The 19,010-nt window shown below is 45.0% G+C and overlaps 2 protein-coding genes across 2 annotated transcripts; both read right to left on the bottom strand.

The window, feature by feature from the left end:
• Positions 1–1,307: 1,307 nt before the first annotated feature.
• LOC127306099 (uncharacterized) lies at positions 1,308–2,635 on the bottom strand. Its single transcript, XM_051336700.2, has 2 exons — positions 1,999–2,635; positions 1,308–1,825 (listed from the first exon to the last, which is right to left on the bottom strand). Exons 1-2 carry the CDS (start codon positions 2,455–2,457, stop codon positions 1,553–1,555), a joined length of 732 nt encoding a protein of 243 aa, XP_051192660.1. The 5' UTR covers positions 2,458–2,635; the 3' UTR covers positions 1,308–1,552.
• Positions 2,636–6,813: 4,178 nt separating this feature from the next.
• On the bottom strand, positions 6,814–17,641 carry LOC127306098 (probable serine/threonine-protein kinase SIS8). The gene is made up of 13 exons (XM_051336699.2): positions 16,858–17,641; positions 15,645–16,085; positions 15,171–15,274; positions 13,647–15,025; positions 13,473–13,513; positions 11,408–11,476; positions 10,898–10,998; positions 8,613–8,691; positions 8,413–8,511; positions 8,267–8,335; positions 7,730–7,779; positions 7,467–7,643; positions 6,814–7,328 (listed from the first exon to the last, which is right to left on the bottom strand). Exons 1-13 carry the CDS (start codon positions 17,473–17,475, stop codon positions 7,214–7,216), a joined length of 3,342 nt encoding a protein of 1,113 aa, XP_051192659.1. The 5' UTR covers positions 17,476–17,641; the 3' UTR covers positions 6,814–7,213.
• Positions 17,642–19,010: the final 1,369 nt, after the last annotated feature.

The raw sequence follows: 19,010 nt of genomic DNA, 5'->3' as shown, positions 1-19,010 counted from the left end.
CTCCCTGCTGGCGTCGACTTTTGGGATGTGTGGCTGACAAGCGGCTCCCACGCCCAAAATTTTCAGCCTCGCGAGACGCCGGCGCGCCCGATTCGCGCCCTTGGCGTAGGGGCCAGCACGGGGTTGCCGACGATTCTAGTGGGCTCGAAAATTGGCCGGCGCCATTTGGAGCGCGCCGGTGCGAGCCCATTTTCGCTCCCGGCCCCCAAAAAGCTATCGGGGAGTCGGTGGAGATGCTCTAAGGATCAGTTAGACTTAGCCAAACATAGCCATGAAAACCACATTAAAACGTAAATTCCCCTATTTGTGGAAAACAGAAAGGGATTTGCTAGTTCCCACCTAGCTAAGAACTCATGCTCAGTTAAGTCCTACACCGTTTAATCTGCATTGTGATTCGTGTATATGAGTTACAAGTTGGGTTGGACTGAGTTTTTCAGTTGCAAATAGAGCTGCAACTAAGATTTTTTCAGTTGTAAGTGGAGTGAGTTGCAACTAAGAAAAATTACCGGGGCCATTAAATTTACTTCATGATTCGTGCTAGTCATGAGTTACAACATGAGTTGCAACAGAGATTTGATGACATCGTCTCAGTGAAAATGAAGTTCATTCTCAGTCGACTGATAAATAGTCACACCCAAACAGAAATTGTGTTCCGTGGTTGTTCCCTCTCTGTGGTGCTCTAGTGGATGAAGCCGGTGGCGGGGAAGAGCCTTATTGCCCGGATCTCCATATATAAGCATGTGTGGTGCCTACATCTAAAGGTGGTGGGTATCTATCCCTGGCATCTGTGCTTGGATGTCGTGGTGGATGCAACCGTGAAGTTGTGGATGCAAAGTACATCTCCGTTGGAGATGTACCAATGGAGATCTTTTGGAGCGCATCCTACGCGGCTTAGGGTCGTCTAGCCGTTGACTATTATGGCCGAAGGGGGACATTCCGAGATTGGCGATGGCTTTGTGCTGGTGCCATCTCGCCTTCTTCATCCCAACTGGTGAGCCAAAGGGGGGGATCTTCTGGAGCACTATCGTGGTGATCAACGCTTGTCCATTTCCAAGTGGTGTCGTCCCCGGTGACGATGCGGGTGGCTGTGGCGTCGAGTTCATCATCAACTCCGGTGTAGAAGGATATGATCGTGTTTTACAATTTCTTTCTAGGGTCCTTTTAGTAAAAGTTCAGGACTACGCCATAATTTTCTTTTTCTTAGAGTTTCTCTTGAAAAATTGTAAGCCCGCGGCTCCTTATTAATGTAGCTTCCTGACCATTCGGATGGGCAGTTACTAGAGAGGCCAGAAACCACAGCTGCACAGTTTCCTTGGAGAACATGCCGGAGATCGTATTTTCAAGCAATTGAGCCGTACAGTATTACAAGAGAATCAACCATGCGTCCATACACAGACTTACCAAAAAATAACAAAACGAAAATCCTGAAAGTAAAAGGAAAGATCAAACGGAAATTCAGCGAAGGGAAGCGGTCACATCCTTGCTTATTCACGTACTGCCAGTGAAATGCACTGGGAACACCGTGACCATCAGTAGAGGACGCATGGCTTGATCAATCATCGTAATCGTTGCGGCGGCGGTTGTTCTTCCCGTAGCGCTGCTTCTTTTCGTCGTCATCGTCGTCGTTATCATCATCGTGCTTCTTGTAGCGCGGCTTCCTGTCATCGTCGTCATCGTCGTCATCGCGCTTCTTGTAGCGCGGCTTCCTGTCATCGTCATCATCATCATCGTCGCGCTTCTTGTAGCGTGGCTTCCTCTCGTCGTCATCATCGTCATCGTCGTGCTTCTTGTACCGTGGCTTCCTCTCATCCTCATCGTCGTCGTCCTACAGAAAAACACAGCAAGAGATAAATTTCAAGGAAACAAATCTAATATGATTACAGGCCCAATTTGATCTATTTTTTAGCATACGCAAAGCGTAAGTAAGGCTGGGCGGGGCTGGAATTGTCCGGCCGGGACGTGCAACCCTCGATTGGGTGACAATGGACAAGAACTCACATTCTTCTTGCGGCCGTAGCTGGGCCGTTCATCGTCGTCGTACGCCGGCTTCGGCTTCCGGTACCCACCCTCGTCGTCGTCGTGGCCGTACGCCGGCTTCGGCTTCCGGTACCCACCTGCATCGTCATCGTCGTCGTGCGCTCTCCTCCCGTGCCCGTAGACAGCAGCAGAGCCGTGAGTCTCCTCCTCCTGAGCATGGGGCCTCCTGCCGTACCCTGCAGACCCGTGGCTCTCCTGCTCCTGCGGCCTCCTGCGGTGCTGGTCAGCCGCGCCGTGGCTCTCATATGAGGAGGAGGAGGTGGTGGCTGTGGAGATGGCGTAGCAGGTTTCGTCGGAGGGCGGGAGAGCGCGGCCGAAGGTGAGCGCGATGTCGTAGCCGCCGCCGTAGGGGGTAGGGTCGTACTCATCGAAGTCGGCGACCTCGTCGGCCTTGGCGCCGCCCCAGAAGATGCTTGCCATCCCGGCGCGCGCGTACGTTCGTTGGCGTCTGGGTGATCGACCTCAAGGGTGTTCGGGACAGAGAGATGGAATGGAACTGGCTCGGCTAGCGCGGGAAAGGCAGAGACGGGAAGAAGAACGAGGATAGCGCGGGCGGCTCGGGGAGTTTCTTTGGCTGGGAATTGGTCAAGTGAAGATGTGCTCGGAACTCCCGGGCGTTCTCTTGTCCCCGTCCGAGGATCGTGGCGACTGACGAGGATCGATCACTGATTTTTCTCGTTCAATTTGCCGTTACCTCGAAGGCCAGGATGTGAATGTGAACTTGGGACTCCGAACAGGAACAGATCACAAGCTGAACAAGCTTTTCGTTTTTCTATTTGACAGCACTACATTGCATTTGTTGACACATGCCTTGCCACATAAACACCATTGTTTAGTGGAGAACATGAGAAGCAACGGAGGAGAGACGGTACGAACAAAGTTCAACTGTTACATGGTCCTACGGCTAAGGGTGCGCAAATACGGTGTGACTGCCTCACCGGTTTCAGCTTAGTTTAAATTTGTGTACTAAATTGGAAATGAGATTTAGATTTGTGAAAGAAAATGAACTAGCTACTGCCAGCAGGTTCGAACGGTTTCCTACAGTGTGGTTTTTGTACACCTGTACTTACAACACCCTTCCTCACAAATGGTCGATGGCAAGCAAAGACCAACATCACACTTTATTTCCGCTGGACCACCGGGCTATCCAGCGGCTGCGGCCCCATCTTTGGTGCGAGATGGTGTTGTGTTCTTATATGTGGCATATATGCGTCAATCTGACCAAGGATGACGAGGCCTAGGCAGCATGGCCGGCCCAAACCTTAGATAGGGTTTTTATCTATTTATTTTCTTTTTTAATGTTATTTTTTATTTTTCATATGTAAATTAAGTTATCAATATGTAAGGTTTCAAAAAAAAAAGTTATCAATATGTAAACTTTTATTTAAAATGGACCTTGCCGCTGGGTCGACCCCCCAGCGCTTGTTCATCATCCCAAGCTCGATCCCTAGGCCCCAATTGGATTGATCAGAGCACCGCGTCTGCTACTCAGCTACTGCCTTCCTTAGTTTGCATTTACGGTTCCGTAAATAATCGATCGATTCAGGCTCCTCTCAGCCTCCTGACGTCCCAATCAGGCCCCAACTCGGGATCTCAAACTGAAGGTCGGTCAAGGTTTGTACTACGGTACTCTCTTATATTAACTTAACTTGACAATTGTGAATTAAAATCCATGTAGTATTTGAATTCATTCAAATAACTACTTTTTTTTGTTTATAAACAGAAAGAATCATGTCTTCTAGAACCCATGAATCGGGTGCTACAAAACGTAATAAGAAATGAAAAGTAGAAGCAGCAACACAATCTGAAAGGGTGTGCTCTTGACATATTTATTATGAGGGATTCTCAAATTAACTCCCAAAATCAAGTTCCACACATGGTAATATTGGTGATGGCCATGGTGATGATACAGTAGAGGTCAGTTTATTGCTTTATAGAATCTTTCAATAGAACTAAGGGTTGATGTTTCTACATATTTGTACGAAATAATACATATGCCAGTTATATAATAAAATGAAAGTATGTTTTAGTTATTAATTTTATGTGTTTTTCTCAAAATTTAGGGCCTCATTTTGCTTTTCGCACAGGGCCCCAAATTTCTGGAGAGGGCTCTAGATAAATCAAATATCTTCGACTATAGCTAGTCGCTTAAGCAATGTGCATTTTTTTGATAATGGGCACTTTATTAGTTAAAGAGAAGCAATTACACCCGACCTCTGCATACCTAAGATGCACACAGCCGTTTAAAAAGTTTCAAAAGTCTAGAGTGCTAAAAAAGGCGAATTACATATCAGACATGAGCAAATGTAAAACGCCTAAGGTGAAGACGGAGACCCAATCCGTAGATTATGCTGCCACCCATGTAGAGAAAAGTATCTCTCGTCGTGTCCTCCAACCATGTACAGACTTCCGTAAACAGGTCGCGGTTCTCCACCTTCTGTGCAGACCACGAACAGAGAGTAGAAAGATAACCTGTAGGAGAGAATAATTTTTGTCATTAAAAACTTTGGCATTTCTACACAACCATAGCGACCATATAATGCCAAGCGCTCCCACCCTAATAAACGTTCTAAATTTGTGATCGATACCATGAAGCCAATTACCAAAGATATTAGTCACACTAGTCGGGGGATACAGATCAGAAGCTATTTAGATGCATGACCGACCTGGCAAAGCGACATTGTAAGAACAAGTGTTTAATTGTCTCGTTATGTTGACAAAAAAAAACACTGCGTACTCCCATGCCAATTGCGTTTCGCAAGATTATCTTTGGTTAGGATTACTCCACGACGCAAATACCAGCCAAATTTTTTAATTTTGAGCAAATCTTCTTATTTTTATCAACTGGTATTTTCAGTTGGATAATGGTATTGTACAAAGAACTTACAGAGAATTTTCTATTGGAATGTAAGTTCCAACGAAATTCATCATGCCCTTCAGACAACTGAATGGATTCCAAACGTAACAGTAAGGCATTCCATGCGAGAAGTCTCGGACCGATTAAATCTCGTCTAAACATCACTGTCGGGGGTGAGGTTGCCATTACTAATGCAATGGTATCACTTTTGCGACGAACAATGCTATATAACGTTAAATATTGTTCAGAGAGAAGCCTATTACCTAGCCATGTATCCTCCCAGAACTATATTTGTGATCCATCCTTAATATTGAAAGTACCATATCTGAAGAAAAATTTCTTGATGCAATTAGGCCAGCCCAAAAATGCGAGTCTCCCGATTTTCAAAGGAACTGGGATAACGCTTTAGTGTCTATGTACTTTCTTCTAACCATGGTCTGCCATACGCCATCTTCGGTTAGTAGCTTATAAAGCCACTTACCTAATAAGGTTGAGTTCTTGACTAAGAAGCAATGTGCATGGTGCCACGTCATTCAAAACATCACATTTTTAGAATGAAACTCAACAACAAAAACCATGGAAAGGCAGATAATCCCCCAAATATGCCATGATCAGTTAGACAATGTGGTAATTAACGATCTCTAGCAATCGTTTCCTGACGTCTCTCATCCCCATCACAACTTCATGGAAAGAAAATAACTCAGCAATATGCTTGTTGCTGACTCGTTACTCATGTTTGTAGGTACTAAAATGTGTCTGCTACCATGGTAGATGATAGCAATGGTCGTGATGTATTTATAAGCAAAAATGACTCATCATTACTTCTGTATAAAGGTGCAAACCTACAGAGCTTCGAGGTCCTAGAATAACAAAGACTCTAGAGATCTAAACTTGAATATGGTCGTTTGTCTACATTTATTAATGTGTGTTACTATAATACCATGGATAACTTGTTGTTTCAAAATTAATACCATGGATAATTATTGTATAGATCAAATACCATGTACAAGCAACAAGCGAACACTCGGTTTGGACTTCAAATTTCCTCGTGCTGATGAATTTCATGCAAACAATGTAATGGTTCGGTACAAACGATGTCCAATTGTATGTTGGTATTTAGATCATTGGTCTCCATATTAATGTAATATATTGTAGAATGACATGTTGTTTTGCATACAAACAAATCAGCTGTCTCAACAATTTAGAATGTACTTCCGCATACTGTCTAATATGTAGTATGCACACACGATTGACTAGGTCACAATACGAGCTTAATGATCTGTCCTGGCTTGACATCATATTCATTCAAACTAATAATTAACGTACACACCTATTAGCCAACTCATGATTTGATCTGTAATTCTATGTGTTAATACTATGATATTGTCTTCTCACTTACAAATCATCGTATCTCAAAGTTAGCATGGAAGAATATGTCTCAAGGTGCTCAATATGCCTTTAAAGACAGTTAAAACCTTTTCTACATCGCTCATAAAAGGGGACAAAGTAGAAGTTCAACTGATCCAGGAGGTCAGATGGAACAGATGAATCCATGAAGAGCGCCACCCCACGTGGCATGTTTTAATAACGATTTTCAACATTTTTTTGTTCTTTAGGACCCAAAAGGCCGCTTTTCCTCTGATTTATTCTTTTAGATAGATTCCTGTGACTCGGGAAGTTTGCATGGATGGGAAATTCGGAAAGGTCAAGCAGACAAGCAGAGAGGAGCAACGGTAGCAACCCTTGTGTTCGCTTGTTCCCCTGAGAGGACCTTGGCGAATGGTGAGGATATATCAATGGTCTTCCTCGTTCCATTTACCATTACGTGATGTGAGGACGGCAGGCAATAGCATGCATTTCTTGCTTGTAGCAGCAAGTGAGACTTTTCAGTGGAACACCAGAACTTGGGGATCAGTACAGATCACAAGCTGAATCGGTTTTCTCTTCATCCTTTGTTCTGATTGACAGCAGTACATTACATTTGTTGACACATGCACATAAATACCCACCGTTTGGTGGATAACAGGTGAACTGGAGAAGAAAATGAAGAGAGAGACGGTATGAACAAAGCCCCTGTTCCGCCCACCATGTCAGTTCCTTGTTCAACTGTTACATGGTCTCACAGCGCCCTTCATCACAAATGGGTCGATGACAAGCGGGGCTTAATATGGCTCATGCCACTCTTGGATCTTACATCTATACAGGGGAAGCACCAACATCACGCTCTTTCTTTACTCTGCACACACATTTGGTGTAACTGTACAAAAAACAATCCTGTATTACGGACGTTGGGCAGTTGCCTTTCCTCGTATTTCTTTCTTACCCATCTGTTTGCTGTACTCTCTGCCTTGGTGCTTGGTTGGCAGGCATGGTCTTCAGTAATGGTTTTAATGCAGCCATGATCTCTGCAAATGATGGTCGTGCCCTTGGGTCCCTACATACAAATACAGAGGGCAGCAGCATTGAGATTACTAGGAAATTTGCATTCACCGAAGAAGAGTTTCGATGGTGATCATGAAGGCACAATGTGTAATATTTTGAAACTGCAACCGAACAAATTAGGCATACTAACGTCTGCCAGCATCTTGTTATGATCTCTGCTACGGCGGGGTCAACATTATCTGGAATATCAAGGCGGCGACTCTGAAACCCAACTGCTCCAACAACTTGCATGGCGTTCATACCTTCCCAAGGCTGTTGTAACGTACAAAGTTCCCACAGTATGACACCGTAACTAAAAACATCGCATCTGCCAACATGCACATATGTGTCAGCTTGCACAAAATTATGTGGGAAGTGAAAACAGCTGAACTGGATTTTGAGCAGTAGACTAACTTCTCATCTGATGGTTCATTGCGTAGTACTTCCGGTGCCATCCACTCCGCCTGCACATCAACGCATACATTAGTGGTAACTTTGGTACAGCACCTGAACCACCTTGATTCAAATTAAAAATGCCCACATATAACATAAACCAACTTTTGTTTTCAAGTGTACACGAACTATCTGATATAAGAGCAACAAAGTTTTAAGACAGTTAAGCCTGTTAGCCAGCTTAATTACATAAGCAAACTATGTGACTTCCCCTAAAAAAAGGTAAACTACCAGAGTACAGAGCTAGTTATTTGTGGACTTTTAACTGAAAGATTGGAGATATAGCTGAAGGTAGTGGAGGGTTTAGATATTCCAGTGAAGTGCAAGTCCAAGATATAATTCGAAGCTCCACCATTCATCCAAGCACTGTAACTACCAGTGTTCGATCTTCCTTCCATACTAGGATAGCTAAGGTTATACCCTCAAATATTCCATTAAAGCTTAAAGCACTACTTACATACAAGTTACAATAAAATTGCAGAATCATGCAAAGCTTACTGTTCCAGCTGTTGATCTTGATGACAGGAAGGTATTGTTCTTCATTCTCGATAGACCAAAATCACAAACCTAATTGCAAAAGGTTATACAGCTTGCAATGGAAACAATACACAGAACGACATTTGCTATGATGGAATGTGTGTTACCTTCACAACCCAATTCTTGTCAACCAGTAGATTTGGGGATTTCAGGTCTCTATGGACTACAACTGGTGAGCAATTATGAAGATAATTCATACCACGCGCCTAGGTACCATCCAAAGGGAGTTTAGTAAAAAAATACTAGCTGTACTTGTCTGAGTCAGCAACTTACAGAGACAGATATACTAAATTATGCGTAGTCTTACCACATCAAGTGCCATTCTTAATCGCCTCTTTTCATCCAACTGGTTGTTAGGTCGATGAATCAACCGGAACAAACTACCTCTGAAATACCAATAGCACAGCTAGCAATCAGTAAATAATTTAGACTCTTTTAAAGGAAGTGATGCAATTACAGAGGTCAGATGTTACAAGTGTTTGATACTATTTATATCAGTATCTGAATCGTATTTTCGTATTTGCTTCCGCACACGCAACTGTACCCTTAGTAGAATCACATACATGTCACCAACCTAATGCACAGTCCTAAAGGGGGTTGTGGAGGAGCATTCTGGTATGCGTGGGATATTTGTCCGTGGTCACTTGATATTTGATTGAGCTCGACTTACAAAGCAAGCTTTTTTTCGATAAAGGGAATATATTAATATCAAAAAGATACCAATTACACCCAGCCTCTGCAACAACGCACCACCCTAATGGCACTACGGATGCACACAGCCAAAAAAAGGAAAAGAAAACTAAGAAACAAAAGTCCCGCTACAGTATCTCGGGCCTAACAACAACAATATATCCACCGCCAAGACAACACCTGAAATACAGAATCTCCAAAAACAACGCCTCCAAGAAGGGAACAGTGCTCTAACACCGTCGTCGCCCGATCAACGATCTTAGGTTTTCACCCTGAAGATAGTCCCCACTCTCAAAACAATGCCTCCAACAAGGTCATTGCCAGGCACAACCAGTTAAGGCCAGACCTTGGGTTTTCACCCTGAAAGGTAGGACTCTGAACTTCACCTGTTGTCGCCCCCACTATCATACCGCTGTTGTGAAGCCCGGAACACCAAGCAAGTCCCTCAACAGCGCGGAGACTTGAACCTCCCTTAGCTAGTCCTCCCCTCCGGCCTTCATGAACTTCTCTTCTTCCGACTTTCATCATGGATCCATAGTCACTTGATGTTAACACAGAAAAAGAGCTTCGCGTCGCTCCCTCCAGAACCAATCGGTCGGAATAAAAGCATGGGTGCGCACGACCGAATACCACCGATCCAAAGAAACTCTGTGCACAAAGCATCACATTCGCCGGCGGAGCCTTCCGGAACTCAACACTCCGGCTAGATCACGAGTCCAGGCCTGCGGTAGGTTTTCCTCTTCACGCAAGAGAGACCCTAGGACCACATCCTTTATTCAGGTCGGACCCCCACGTCGGCGACCATCCTGGGATGGCCACTCCAACCCTCCACCGGCGACTCCGTCGCCGGCTTCCAAGCATCTCCATCTCGCCGCCGAAACGCGGTGATAGATCGATAGATCCACCACCACCAACCGCAGGCCGACCCTCTCCGGCGAAGAAGAGGGCCACCTCCACCGTCGTACCCAAGGCTGCTGCCCCGGGCGACCTCGTGTCGCGGGTGAAGCCCAAGATCGCCTCCACTCACCGGCGAGAGGCGGGGGGAAATTGGCGCAGGCCATGGGCCTGGCCGCCGCCCACCACCAGCCCCTGCCGGAGTGCTGCGGAGAGCCGACGGGAGGAGGGAGCGCAGCGCAGGCCGCCGCCGCCCATCCCAACCGCGCCGGCCGATCCACCATGGGAGAGCCGACGGGAGAAGGCGGCGCAGCGCAGGCCGCCGCCACCCATCCCATCTGCGCGTCCGCCATGCTCGAGGAGGGGAGATCCGGCCGCCGTCCACCATGCGTCGACGAGGAAGGGCCCCCGCCGCCGCCACGCCCCGTGGGTCTTTGCCCCGGAGGCGCTACCGGCGGCGGCGGCGGCGGTTAGGGCTGGGAGGCTGGGAGCTGGGCGTCTTCGGGGAGGCTGGGCGCTTTTTTTTTTTTTTTTTTTTTTACAAAGCAAGCTAGGCTATTAAAATCCTTACATAATCAAGGAGATGAAATCAAAGCAACATGATAAAGAAAAAGACGAAGTCATTGTCCAGAACAAAATTGCCTAACAGAGTAACTATTGGAGAATCTAAATTCTTAGAACAAACAATTACAGCAACTCATTTGTTCCAAATTGCTCGAACATTACCATTTGAACAGAAAACAATGCAAACTTCTCAGATAGTTTACCTTTTTTGCAGTCCACAAATAACAGAGCTAGTTATTTGTGGACTATAAGCAACATGGATCATAGATTCATAGTCATTAAGTAAACTAGTTCAAAATGAGAGTCTGCGGGAAAAGCGCATCTTGTTGACACATGAAATTTTGCAACAACTGGTCAACTGGCTTTATGATCTTGTGTGATATTGGTACATGTTACATAGCAAATGCAAATCCCAAATAAGCAATTCAAATGAATAAAGCCTACCTTGGAAGAAATTCGGTGACAATGGAAAGATTAGGCACCCGAGTGATGGCGCCCATGAAGAGAACGACATTTGGATGACGCAACCGCAACATTATTCGCACCTAGACATGAAGCAACTATCAGGATAAATGCATAAGAATATACTTATAAAAAAACAGTGTTACACATCATGGAAGCAAAGTTCTTAGATTGCAATCAGGCTGCTGAATTAATTTCTAAACCTTTAGCAATAGCCTGCTTTAAATCTATAATTACTGTTAGACAATCTTTCTAATGGAATGTAATGCAGTACGGTTTACAACTATGGAATAAAAATATGATTACTTCATGGATACTTGAATGTTTAATTTACAAAATGCACACATACAGTGCGCAAGAATGCAGCAACTGTACATGCAAGTACAACGGACATGAGCACATACTCATACTCATCATATAAACACAAACAACAAAGCCAACAGCAGTGTACTTCAATCATTCATGCCAACAGAATGCATGAAATCAGTATACCTCAGCTCTAAATTCTTCCAGAGCATCGCTTGAAATATCTTGTTGTAAAAACTTCTTGACAGCAACTTCCTATGAACAAAGCAATTTATTATTCCGTAAAAATTGCATTGGGAAATATTAAAAGATCGCTAAAGGGTTAACAGAAGATGGAGTGCTAAACTGAGGGACCTTTAAACGAACAAAAATGGATAATGGTTGGTATTTTTTAGCCTGGGAGAGAAACTTGCTTCTGGGAAGACACTTGGCTTGGCACACAGTGGTTAAAATACTACCATGTACCACATCATAAGGAATCAACATGCAATGGTTGCAGATGTAATGGGCTCGGTGCCCCTGAGCATTGAACTATGGTGTGCGGCGTGCCCTAACTGGACCTAAGCTCTTGGCTTGGGAGTGCTTCCATGACAGGGTAGCCCATATCGAATTAACTCATGATGTAGATTCGTTCTGCACTTCTGCTGGAGTTTACATACCTCCAGCCAATTCTTGGCAGAGCCTTGTGGATATGGGTTGTCAGTTTCCCAAAGATATTTTTTCCAAACCAAAGATCACGCTAAAAAAATTCTTTGGATAATATGTTTGCAAAGGATTATCTTAACAAAGGACATTTTGGCTAAATATAAGTGGAAGGGCGTCAAAATGTGTTGCTTCTGTGGCAACAAAGAATCGATTCAGCATCTTTTCATACATGCCCTTTTCCTCACCTAGTGAGACGGGTTAGTTTTTTTTTACCATTAGCCTTTCACCACCTAAGGGCGCCGGGCGGGCCTGGCGCAGTGGTAGAGTATCTTCACTTGTGTCCTGAAGGTCCTCTGTTTGAATCAGCCTCCTTGGATAATAAAATGCAAGGGAAAGGCTGCCTACCATTCCCCAGACCCCACAATGTGTGGGAGCTTTCAGCACTGGGTACGCCCTTTTTTTAGCCTTTCACCACCTACTGGCATTTCTAAAATGTGTGGTAAGTGGTTTGTATGTTTGAGTAAATCGTTGTGTTCTCAAATCATTGTTGGTGTGTGCATTGTATGTTGGGCCATATGGTACTGCCGCAATGATTTAGTTTTCAATAAACAAAAAAAAAACGATTTTTTGCAGGCTATTCTTCTTGCTACATACAGGATCCGTACTGGGTGCTCGGCTGCTCGCTGCAGCATGTGGATAAGCAGGAGGTTATGGATATTGGTGAACTCTGTGATGCGTGACTCGTATCGTTGATTGTGTCACTCGCTTGGTGTGGAGATACCTTTTGTAGTGGATAATGAATAAGTTAATAAAATTATGTTTGTGCAATTGAAGAAGATGCCGGGCTTTTGCACCTTCTTTTTGAAGAAATGATGTTATTGAAGCCAGACAGTAGACAAATCACATTTCACTTCAAGCTCTGGGCCAAAACACATAGTAACTGGCTGCAAAAATCTACAGTTAAATTATCGATTTTTGGTGGAAGAACTAAGCATTTCATATTATTTATTTGACTTTCTGTCCTGATACTTGTTTTTCACGTTATGAATGGAGAACTAAATGGCTATGACAGTTGGTACCCAGATTTTAACTGACTTTCCCCATTGCTACATGTCAAAAATACTGAAAAATAGTCCTATTCTAGTATTAGTAATTAGTTGGCAGTTGCATGATGTAAGTTATAAGTTAACATTTCTTTCACATCATTAGTCGTCACTACACCAAAAGAACTTAAATTGGCTTCTGTATATTCCAATGCCAATTTAGCAATAGCCGTCCTGATGCAAGCGTTTCACGTTCTGAATGGAGGAGAAGAGCTAAATGGATATGACAGTTGGTACACATATTTCACCTGACTTTCCCCATCGCTAAATGTCAAATAGACTCAAAAGTAGAGGCCTATTCTAGTTTCAGTAATTAGTCGGCAGTGGCATGATGTATGTTATAAGTTAACATTTCTTTCACGTCATTAGTCGTCACTAGACCAAAAGATATTAAATTAGCTCTATTCCACTGCCCATGTAGCAATAGCAAATTAAGATAACAAATATGGAACCCGTTAATGAATTTTAAAATTATAAGAGTACATTAAAACTGAAAGGCTTACTGTTCCATGCCATTCTCCTCTATAAACTTCTCCAAATGATCCTGAAACACGTAAGGTTGCATGTATATTAAAAAAAAGTTGCAATTGTATTATGCTAATTCCAGATAATCACAGTAGCTGCAATAGTAGCATGACTAAGATAAGTTCTATTTATTAAAGGAAAGAGAGCAGTACCAAGGCCAATACGTTCACCAATTGCAATTTCTTCCAACTGCATTTCAAAATCTGAAACCTGGTCCAAGGCACTTTCAGATTTTGCACTTTCTGTGCCGCTTGATTTGTCTGAGGTTCTTTCAGCTTCCCGAGGAACTTCAGATGAATCCTTCTCTTGATCTAGAGGGTTATCTTGACCATGACCGATTTCATCGTGCTGTTTGTCCCAAAAGTTATCTGCAGCTTTCTCAATTGATTCATTTCTTTCAGACGTACCTGGTAAACCAAATAGCTTATTGCCAGGGTCCAAGTGTTCATATTGCTTGCTAACAGCAGCCGTTGTTGCAACAACTGCAGCTGCAGTGACAGTAGCTGCGGCTGCAACAGGCACATCAAATTTCATATCGCTGTTAGATTTTGCGGCCGCAACAACCATCGAAGATGCTACCACTGCAGCAGTTGCAACAGCAGCAGCCGTAACAGGCAGTTGCTTTGAGATCTGTGAAGAAGATTCCTGGGGAGGTGCCGAAGGTTCATAATTTGAAAAATAAGGAGATGGGCTACCACGGATATCCAGGGGTGGGTATATGCCTAAACCTTCGATAGGCTTAAGTGAGTCTAAAGGTGCCCGGTTAGGCACAATTTTTGATTGAAGTTCATGTCCAAGGTGATGAGCCGGTAATGGACCATGACCACGATCAGCATATTCCCTTGACCCAACCTCGTTCATCCTTCTTTTCATTTCATCCTTGCTTTGAAACAGGGTGGTGTCACACACAATGAGGTCCTTTGGCTCTTCCATTGAATCTTCTGAAAACAAGTCCGGTGGTGCCACTACTCCATTTTCAAGTAAAACCTCATGGATCTTCTGTGCCAATTGTGGATTTTCTTTGGCAGCATTAATCATATACTCTGAGATATCCTTTACTTTCATCCTCCGGAAACCTGCACCGCTGCCAACTTCTGGGGATGAAGGTGAACTTGACAAAGAATTATTTGCTCCAATTGATTTTTCTTTGTTCTTTGAAGCTACAACTTCATCTGTGCTTCTATATTCGTTGTTGCTTTGTTGATTGCTAGGGTATGTGTTAACCGATAAAACTTCAAACGAACTTGATAGTGTATTTTGTTGATTGCTTGTCTGGCTAGTTGCAGCTCCATCGGTATCAGAAGGACCTACATTGCTAGATGCTGATCTTCTGTCTAGTAACTCGTACTCAAAAGAATCGCATGCAGAATTTGAAACTCCACTAACAGAAGATCCCAACTGATTGGTCGCATCAGCTTTGCTTAACTGATGGTTATCTGAGAAGGAACTGTCTTCAAATTCTGTAGACAAAACAGCGCCATCTGAAGGAATAATTGTGCCAGGATCTGTCACGAGATCAACTATGAACTCCCTGCAAAATGTAGCATGGCATAGATGGTTATAAAGCTTCTAGTGGATGAAACAAGTCTAATTTCTACACACAGCACAAATTTTCCATCAAATTCTCATCTGTGCTGCAGAATTATATTATGCTGACTATGCACAGGCTGTAATACCTTCCATCATCAAATTTCACAATGTTCAAAGCTCCATCATCTGATCCAGTGTACTGTCTTCCTTTTAGGAGTCGACAAGGGACATCAAGGCTATCAGCCAAAACCTACATCCAAATATGGAGAGAAATAATTATCAGCACACTAATGAATCACCTAATGGACAAATGTCTTGCACAATGTTTTTCCACGTCATCGATCATATTGATGGACCACTATTTGAGCAAAAGTTGTGCAGATGACTTGTTGTGTTAGGTCTTCAGAACTTAGAAAATAACAAGAAAATGATGTCATCCATTTTGATATCAGAGAAATGTGCACAACAACATTGATTTGAAGCTATGCATTGAATGATAATCTACAACAATATAACAGATAATCTTCAGTGTTCATGTTTAGCAAATTCTGCTTGTACAAAGATAGATCAGGATTGGCCCCGTCATCTAAAAATGCTTAATGTGTTTATGAGTTACTGACCTTAAATAGCAGAGCACGATGACGAGCTAGTCCAGTTTTTAATTGGCCAAGAGGCACAACTACACTCTCGGTATGTGTTCTCAGGGATCTGATCATGTTTTGGTACTTCACTGACATGTTCTCAGGATCAAATATTATTCCACCCATGTGTTTAGCAACTAGATTGGCAAGCTCATGAATCAAAACAGTGCCGACATGTTCTGGAGTTGTCTGCCGAAGTTCAAGAGCAATGATTAAGGCCTTCTGCTCAAGTTTCATAAACTCGGGGTCTTCACCTCTGTGGACCAATACAGCTTCCCAGTTGACACTATTATGCGAAAGTGGCTCCGCTCGCAGATCACTGAGAGAGGGCATGTTTATTGATGATGGCCCGTTCCCAGTGATGTAAAGATCATAAAAGCCGTCTGATATTATGTCATCATAACCGAGTGCGTTGAAATTCTGGAAAGCATTTGCAAATATAGAATATGATATGTGTCAGAAAATGGTAAGAGTGCCATATAAGTTAGGAGCATTTGCATAAATAGAAAACCCATGATATGTGGTATATGAAGAAACGCTATCAAAGATGACATTTGAATCAAATATGGCCCATTTACTTACGTGACGCAACATTCATGCATTTGTTTGAAGAATACTTGCTAAACGCATACACCTAAATGAATGAATACTTTTGTAATGAAGAGAGCTCCTACTGCTACAAGTCTAGTACTAATAAAGGTCTGCTAACACCACACTCTAGAAGTCACGCAACAATAAGCATTATTCTGTGGTGTTTATTCCTAGATGGAACAAGGTGGTTATGGCTTATCAGATGGACCTATGGGCTGCTTTACTGCACCCAATTCAATGGGAGCCATGCAAAATTTCTTCCTATGGTGCAACCTCGTAGCTACTTGTTCCTGTAGGATTCAACATTCCATGGTGTTCAATTTCTGTGGTTTCTGGAGTCCTGTAATTTCCAGTTTCCGTGTTCCAAAGGGACTTTTAACTACTCATTTGCTTAAAATAAAGAGCTCCTACTACTACAAATCTAACAAGGAATATACCAGCATCATCCTCTAGCTAGAAGGCTAGCCAGTAGACACGCAATGAGCATTATCATCCTAATAATAACGGATGATCACAATTGCGATACTAATGGAGTGCGAAATCGATTGTAGTAGTAGTAGAGCACGAAGCAGGGCTAGGTTGTTGGTAATAACTGACTGACCCAGTATCTTGCTGCGAGGACCTCCGCGGGTGAACTGGAGGGCCTACAGAATCCGAGGCTCATCTGCTTGGCGACCTCGATCTCCATCTCCTCGGGGTTGTCCCTTGCGCTCATCTCCAGCACGAGCTGCAGCTGGAACTCCTCGAGGTCGTCCTCCTCCTTCTCCCGCTCCCGCTTGCGCTCCTCCGCCTCGGACGACTCCCGGATGACCCGCTCCTCCACCGCGTCCTCCTCCCGCGACCGCCGCCGCTCCCGCTCCGCCTCGCCCTCCTGCGGCTGCGCCTGCCTCCGGTCCATTCCCTCCTCCTCCTCCTGCTGCTGCGGTTGCCGTTGCGGCCGCCGCCGCTCGCCCGATTGCCGCCTCTCGTCCCCGCCCGGGGACGCGGACGCGGACGCCGATTCGGCGGGGGTCGGGGGCGTCGGCGGCGGGGGCCGGGTCGGGACGGAGTCGAGCCAGCTGGAGACCACGGAGGGCGGCTGCTGCTGCCTCTGCTGCTCGGGGGCGGGATGGTGGACCGCGCCGACTCCGCCTCCGGTGGTGCCTTTGCGGGAGGGCGGAGGGGCAGGCGAGGAGGACGCGCCGTCCCCGGACCCGAGCTTCCTGAAGAAGTTCTTCATGGTGGTGGCGCGCGCCGCCGGGTGGGAGAGCAAAGTCGCCGTCGCCGCAGCCGCTGTCTACTGGTGGTGGTGGTGGTGGGTGGGTGGATCCGACATGGCCACTGACGCGGGCAGCGGCGGGCGGGGTAACTTTGTTTACGCGCCCATTGACTCGCCTGCTAGTGGCCCCGACCACGTCACTTTGCTTAAGCTTAGCCGCTGTTTATCGCCGGTACCGACTGACTAGTAGGCAGCTCCCGTGGACGCAAAAGAAAAAAAAAAGTAACCGAGGGGTTTACCAGAAAAAGGACTAACCAGGGGTTTGCGGCCCAGAATTACCCGACTCCTCGGGGTTTCGTTGGCTCTAATTGCGTCAGTTAATACGGAAAGGCGTGTACTCGTCTCGCGGTCCACGGGGTACGGCGTAGACGTACAGGAGTGCAAGGTTCTGACACTGCCTTGTGGGGCAATCGTTCCTCTACCCCACTGGAAGACGAGTTTAGGGAGAGCAACGACTGGAAGAATGGAAAAGGGAAGCGTGTTTAGTTGGAGGCAGAAGCAGACAAAGGGATAACACGCATACAGACACACTGACAGCGCCACCTGACCGGCGTGGACCGGGCTCACGGAGACCGCCGCTGCCCCACCCTACCATCTGGCTCTCTCTCTCTGACAAGGGTGGGCTGGTGGACAGGCCACTATCCTAGCAAGTGGTGGCGGCGCCGTTGGCACTCGGGGCACCATGCCGCGGGTGGGGCCCACCCACCATGAGCCTTCGTCCCGCTCCCACTGACAGGCCGATCTGGCGGGCCTATCGGCCCACTTGCCATTGCCATCTACTGCGCCGATCTGGAGTACAGGTAGCACTACCACGCCGGTGGCTAGTGGACAACCGAGCAGTTATCGTCGCCCGTACCATTATCATCAGCACAGCACAAACCGCCTGCATACTTCCTTTTTTTTCTCGACCATGCATGGGGCAGTGCTCAACCCACCCGCTGCGGTGTGGGGCCTCAAATCTTATCTTTGCGTTGGGCTCCATGTGACATGTGAAACCAGGGATATGCTTCGCATCGCCAACGACGGGAGGAGGGAGATTGTAATTCTTGTCGGCGGTGGGGGCCACCGAAGGACCGCCGCCCATTTGCTCACTTATCATATCTAGTTTTAAAATCATACTCTACTTACTATCTAGTTTTAAAATCTCTGGTAATCGGACGCATTTTTGCAATCTAATTTTCATCAATTAGCATGATAAAGAAATTGATATGGAAAATATAAATGAACTACTATTAGAAAACACGTACTCCATTTATTATGAGATGTTCTAGATATTTTAATTTGAACTAGATACAGACCGGAATTAGCGAACTTATACTCTAAAACACCTCTAGGTAGATGTATGATCTTCAAACACAACTAAATCAGCTTATAACGGTGAGCGGAGAAAGTATTTGTTGGCGAAAGAACCAAACGTGGTATTCACAAATATGCTTCAGTATGTTTAAAAAATCAAATTTATAAGGAGGGCATAAATCTAGTCCAAATGGGGAATT

The sequence above is a fragment of the Lolium perenne genome, chromosome 6 (genome assembly GCF_019359855.2).
Source record: "Lolium perenne isolate Kyuss_39 chromosome 6, Kyuss_2.0, whole genome shotgun sequence".
Taxonomy (NCBI): domain Eukaryota; kingdom Viridiplantae; phylum Streptophyta; class Magnoliopsida; order Poales; family Poaceae; genus Lolium; species Lolium perenne.
The sequence above is the reverse complement of the archived record's forward strand: the minus strand, read 5'-3'. Positions and strand labels throughout refer to the sequence as shown.